This window comes from Aspergillus glaucus (assembly GCF_001890805.1).
Source record: "Aspergillus glaucus CBS 516.65 unplaced genomic scaffold ASPGLscaffold_27, whole genome shotgun sequence".
Classification (NCBI taxonomy): Eukaryota; Fungi; Ascomycota; class Eurotiomycetes; order Eurotiales; family Aspergillaceae; genus Aspergillus; species Aspergillus glaucus.
In genome coordinates, this window is record NW_019170479.1 from 56,511 (window position 1) to 62,510 (window position 6,000).

Genomic DNA, 6,000 nt, shown 5'->3' on the forward strand with positions numbered 1-6,000 from the left:
CAGCTCGCCATCTCATTCTACAATATCCGAACATCTGATCCTGGCAGGTATACTAGGAAAAAAACGGCCGAGTATATACCGGATATACCGGACACTCCGAAGTATCCAAGACAGCCCTACACAGAGCAACAACTGGACAAAGCTGTAAGACAGACAGGCAAACACACCGAAAAAAGATACTTCTGTTTTCTTTTTTCTTTTACCTCCACAAAACCATCTTTGGCAACACATGACTCGAGCTCGCCCCATCCCATCCCATGACTACTATTATTATTCTGAGACAAGGCCAGAAAAATTGGGTCATTGCGCCCGGTTTCCAGAACATAGTGTACGGAGCCCTTGTAGCAAAAATATGCATTTTTATCCCGGAAGCCAAGAAAGCCCACAAGGAGGAACTTCTATGGGAGTAGAGTTCTCGGCGTGTCTGGCTAGATGATTTGAATTTGAATTTCTTAGATTCGAGTACTCCGTATTGGGGGCAATAGTTCCGGTCGTATGTGGACTGGCGGAACGAGTACGAGGTGCATGTTGTTGCATGCATGCTTTTGCATAGCGGTTATTTACGGTGTAACTACAGAGTAATTTGTATGGATATTATAATAAGAAAAAGATCGAGATGCTTCGATTATCGAATCTTGCAGGCTGGGATTATTTGTACAAGTACAGAGCACAAAAAAATTGTGGACACTCGGTGAGTGCCGCAAAAATGAGACGTCGAATTGGTTGGGCTAAAAAAGAAAACATATGGCCCGACTAATCAGATCGTGCATCATGTGACTAGTTAAAGTAAGCAATGGATAGCGAGATTAGATGCTGATGTTTTCTTTTACGCTGTATTTCTGTTCGAGGTGCTTATGGCTCGATAACCGAATCCGGTTTTTGCTGGTAGGGGATGACAGCACGTCGGATGTAATATAGCCTTTGAGCGCTAGCAAACTCTAAACCAATAGTTACACCTAGCAGACTGTAGCTGCTTTGTATACAGGGCTAGTGAAATGTCACTTCGTACGGGCTGTCAGGGAACATTTGAGCAATAATGCAGTCAGCGAAGCTGCATGGGCCTAGACCCAAAAGGATTTACCGCGACAGGTCCCATTGCTTCCGGTGGTTCCTTGGCAGTTCGCGAGAGATGGTTCTGGACATAATAATCGTCCGGATGGGAAACCATGGAAGGGAGGTCACTTTGCCCCGTAGCACTCTGCAGCGTTAGTATGTTTTCCCATGAGTCGAGAGCAAGTGCCAATATATTCGGAATCAAGCGCAAACTATCGTAGCCGAGAACGGACTGGAAGCATTCGGAGCAGGCGTCCAGAGCCATGGCAAATGCGCAAACTGCACCGTGAACTGAAGTTTGGAGATCTCCCGGCGGACATCCTCCGGTTTGTGTGTTGCCACGGTTCGCATTTGGTAAATGATGGTTTTGAATAAATTGACATGTTGCCCCCGGGAGACTCGGCAGCCCATTGGCATAGATTTGGTGGGAGTACGGAGTAGACAAGGGATTTCCTGGCGGACGTCCCAAGTAAAGTGAAGTGGAAAAGTGTACTCCGCAGTTCGTCCAGAGGCATACAGTGAACCGCAATGAGATCATCCACGGAAATGGCAAAAGCAGACTGTTTCATACTGGATCAGGTCGTGATTTGGACCAGCAACACATCGAAGCACATCGAAGAGTGATGGCACCCAAAGGTCATTGTACAGAAAAGACGGCTAGCCAGCCAGCCTTAGGATCCTTCCGGGCTAGATCTCAACCGAATGGGAATAGATCTGCCATAAATAGATGTATAGAAGCTTGAATCGCATATCTTAGCGAGGTTTTTGCTACACGGCACGGCCCAAATTGAGTCAAATTGGCCACTTTGTGCTCTGTAAACTGATAGTCAGTCTGCATCAAGGATCCCTGTCGACAAGAATACAACAATGGCAATGAGTCAAAACATTAACAATCCGCATTATTGCATATATGAGAAACCTCTCACTGGGCTCGACCTCTGCATTTTCCATGAAAGGCAATAGCTCGTCTGTTTCTGAGTGACCCGGCCCGAAAGCTTAAGCAACGATTTAGAAACAGGTTGTGCCGTAGATGAACAAGATTGGTGCATACATCCTCGTACATTCGAATTGTTTCGAGAAAGGTGATTCTCCATAGATCGCCAGGGCTGGAGTCGTTCACTCTGTCTTTTCGTCTAGGTCCGGATAGGCCCCGATCGGGAGATCGCGCACACGGCCCAATTGCAAGTGATGAAACAAGGAAGTCATGGAATTAACTCTGACATCTGTTCCAGAGTGGAATAACCTTTTTCTGAATCTTTAACGGGGCGGTGGTTGTTTGGGAATGTTTAACCTGTTCTTTTCTTGGACACGGAGCGATATATCAAAATATGCCTCAGGAATAAATTAGTCAGACACACTACTGCAGGAACACCTGACCTAGGAAGGGATCATCGTCCGACCGCCATCAGTAATCTTCCCACGCTGTCAGTGCTCTCTCGGTCTCGTATACGCTGCCACCGTGTACGAAATATACATCCTGCAACTCGGAAGAAAGAAAAAAGAAGCAATACAGAAAAGTAACGGTTACTGAACCGTGTTGCCCGTTCAAAAGTACCATGGATGGAGCCGCAAGCTAAGTGTTGGTTCCTGACTAGCAACACTGACTAATCATGGATTACCCCCTCTTAGATCCACCTACTGGCGAAATTTCTCGGTCGAGTTTCTGGTTCGAGTGCTTCATATTTGGGGTCATGGAAAATAGCAGCTCAGCAAAAGAAACTCACGGCTATCATGATTGTGATATTCGAACTCTCAGGGTCTTGTCCGTTCTCAGCTGGAGGAAATACATGCTGTAGTCGACTTAACAATGATGATAATCATTATTCCCTGCAATAGCACTACTGCACTACGGCAGTCACGGTCTCATCACAGTGGACGGATTGAGATCCTAGCATACCAACTATTCTGTCAATTCCGGAGGATTCCCGTGAGATTGATCTTTCCGGTCAAGAAAGATCCCGAAGCGAAAAGAAGCACCAGGCGTGTTTCATCTTTTTTTATCGTCAACCTGACCTTTCTGAATAATAGTACTACGGAGTACAACAGCGGTGATGATAGAATCTTCAGTTGATGGATCTTTTCTTCGGAATGACATACCACAGCCCCTCGACACCCTTGAGGGTAAAACAACCGGCTTGCTGATCGTTCCGTGGTTCGTACTCGGCGAGAGAACGCGGCAGACCCGGTTCAAGATCTGCATGGACTCTTTCCAAATCTAGAATAGACCGTTGTGCTGCCATTGGCCGGGGTCGAGTCTGTCTCCTTTTTCGTTCCTCGACGGAGTGCCGCAAATATGTGCTTATACGCTGTAATAGCCATCTTTACTACATTCGGCAACCGTTGATGACCGGGGGGTGAAAGTCTAAGGAGAAAGTTGCTTCCACAACCGTCTTTCGGGCCCCACTGCCAAATTATTACCACGAGGTCAGTCACGAAAACATACGCCCCCCATTCTGTAAGAATATTCTCCGTGCCCATGCTAATTCGTGTATTGTCTCGTCATTACAGGTATTATTATGTACGAGTAGTTTATCGTTATGTACTGACCGGGCCTGACCATGGGAGACGGATTCTCAATAATGGCGTCCGGGAGTCGAAATGAAGGCCGGCCTAGAATCCAATCAAAGAGATTCTTGTTTCTCTCCCCCCCCCCTTTCTATGGATGCAGTGGTGAGCAGGTCTGCTTCTACGAGCTCTCGTATATGCGCGTTAATTACAGAACCGAGCACTATTCGTTGAACTTACCTTACTACAACAGGCTGGGGCCCTCTGAGGACGCTACCATTACTCAAAATACAGAGTACTGGCGGAAGGGAAACCCCCGTAACTCGAAATAGAATTCTCGTCCGCTTGTTTCGTGTTGTTTCCACATCCTTTTTATTTATTTTATTTATTTTTTTTTTCTGGACGGAGGACAGCCACTGGCAGTTGGTGGATCCACCGGTACCTGAACCTCGAATGAAGGAAGATCCGGCCTTCCTCGATCAGCAATGGATGGACACTTTCCGAATCTTTCTGTGTGGCTTTGGGTCTTAGGGGGAGTGGATACTTCCCAGACTGGGGTATGGTCTCCATTTCCCAAGTGATGGCCCCGGCACCAGGAGAAAGAAGCCCTCAGGGGTATATAAACCTCGACGAAGATCTCTTTTCCTCGTCCTTCGTCAAGCTCTCTGTCAATCGCTACATCTTCAAGTGTTTGTTGTTTCTTTTTTGTTTCTTTTTTTTTTTTTTAACCAGTCTGTCGTTAAACCACTTTTTGGCTGTTCACAGCCATTATTCTTTCTTTTTTACCCTTTCTTGATAGACTACGCCTTTCCGGCCTATACGCTCATTCTACGCCGATTGACTACTGCTTGAAATCCCTCGTTACAAAATGCGTTCGAACAACCTTCTCATGCTCGCCGGTATGGCGAGCACGGCTCTCGCCTTGCCAACCGACATGGCCATGGACCGTCGTACCGTTGGCCTCGATATCGACATCGATGTTAGCCTGAACTTGGGTGGTTTGCTCAGCGGCCTCCTTGGCGGTGGCCAGGACCAGAGCCCCGCTAAGATCCTCGACGGCATCCACGCGAACGCCGCTGCGGCCCTCCAGGCTGGTGCATTGGGTGTTAAGGCTGGTTCCGTTCACGCCAAGGCTCGCAAGGAGCTTGCCGCTTGGTTGCGCGCTGATGTTGGCGTTCACCTCGATGCCTCCCTCCGCTCTCCCCTCCTCAAGTGGGCTACTGGTGGTGATGGCGACATCCTCGATGTCGACGTCTCTGCTGGTCTCTCCATTCTGAGCCCTCACGCCGCTGACGTTGCTGCCAAGGGTGGCCTCGTTGTTACCCTTGACGGTATCCTTGGTGCCGCCGACATTGAGGCCCAGGTTGTCTTGAGCGCCTCGCTCCAGGACAAGCTTGCTGCTTTCCTCAAGGGCTCCGGTGCTGCCCACCTTGGTGCTGACATCAAGGCTGGTCTCCACCTTGCTGCTGGTGGCGGTCTCGTCAGCAGCATGAACGCCGACGTCAAGGCTGCTCTCCAGGCCTACCTCAACGGCCCCAAGGTCACCCTTGGTGCCTCCATCAAGGTTGCTCTCCTCGCTTGGTTGGAGGGCAAGTCTGCTGACGGTGTTGTTGCTCTCGGCAACGTCCCCGCTGGCGGTCTCACCACCATCTCCGTTGGTGCTGATATCGGTGCCCGTATTGGCGCTGACGGTCTCGCTACCGACGCCGCTAAGGCTGGTCTCGGTGCCTTCCTCAAGGCCGACATTGCTGCCAACCTCGACGCTGACATCAAGGCCGCCCTTGAGCTCATTGTCAACGGCAAGGCCTCTTCTGCTCTCGACACTAAGGCTCGCACTGCTCTGGTTAAGTGGCTCTCTGGTTCCGACATCTCTCTCGGTGTTGAGCTCCAGGCCGTTGTTCTGCTCTGGTTGTCCATTGGTGTCGACGTTGACATTAGCGTCAACCTTGGCGGTGGCCTAATCGGAAACCTGCTCACCTTCGTCCTCAACACTGTCACTGAGCTCCTCTCGAGCATCCTGGGCGGTGTTCTCTCCATCCTCACCGGTGGTGAGAGCCTGCTCTCGCTGTCTCTTGACGCTCGTGCTCAGTTGGCTGCTGTCATCGCTGGTGCTGTCGACATTGATATCACCACTGACATCCGCCTGACCCTCCTCGGATGGTTGACCGGTGTTGACCTCAACGGCTCTATCGTCATTGGCTCCATCTCTGGCTCCAGCTCGTCTGCTTCTCCCTCCGGCACTCCTTCCTCTGGCAACAACGTTCCTCTGTCGCCCTCCAGCGCCGCCGCCTCTCCCTCTGGCTCCCCTACCCCCAGCGGTGAGAGCCCCGTCAACGGCACTCCTTCCGGCTCTGCCCCCGGTGCTTCTTCCACCCCCTGCGACACCTTGACCTCTGAGGGCGTTGTTCCCATTGCCACCAACTCCGAGGGTGTTCCTTCGTC

At 50.3% G+C, this 6,000-nt stretch overlaps 3 protein-coding genes across 3 annotated transcripts in view; 2 read left to right on the plus strand and 1 right to left on the minus strand.

Moving 5' to 3' along the window:
• Positions 1-900: 900 nt before the first annotated feature.
• ASPGLDRAFT_915553 (uncharacterized protein) lies at positions 901-1,841 on the minus strand. Its single transcript, XM_022550502.1, has one exon. It carries the CDS (start codon positions 1,589-1,591, stop codon positions 1,043-1,045), a length of 549 nt encoding a protein of 182 aa, XP_022396549.1. The 5' UTR covers positions 1,592-1,841; the 3' UTR covers positions 901-1,042.
• Positions 1,842-4,004: 2,163 nt separating this feature from the next.
• Positions 4,005-4,387, plus strand: ASPGLDRAFT_915880 (uncharacterized protein). The gene has a single exon (XM_022550503.1). It carries the CDS (start codon positions 4,118-4,120, stop codon positions 4,352-4,354), a length of 237 nt encoding a protein of 78 aa, XP_022396550.1. The 5' UTR covers positions 4,005-4,117; the 3' UTR covers positions 4,355-4,387.
• The window catches only part of ASPGLDRAFT_61400 (putative cell wall protein), a 3,700-nt gene continuing 1,948 nt past the window's right edge, over positions 4,249-6,000 (plus strand). Inside the window, exon 1 of the mRNA XM_022548470.1 lies at positions 4,249-6,000. Within this exon, the coding sequence (XP_022396551.1) occupies positions 4,427-6,000 (1,574 nt within the window). The 5' untranslated portion in view covers positions 4,249-4,426.

Bases quoted from the DNA above. Each gene is read 5' to 3' on its own strand.
- ASPGLDRAFT_915553 (XM_022550502.1), bottom strand. From the start codon at position 1,591: ATGATCTCATTGCGGTTCACTGTATGCCTCTGGACGAACTGCGGAGTA.
- ASPGLDRAFT_915880 (XM_022550503.1), top strand. From the start codon at position 4,118: ATGGTCTCCATTTCCCAAGTGATGGCCCCGGCACCAGGAGAAAGAAGC.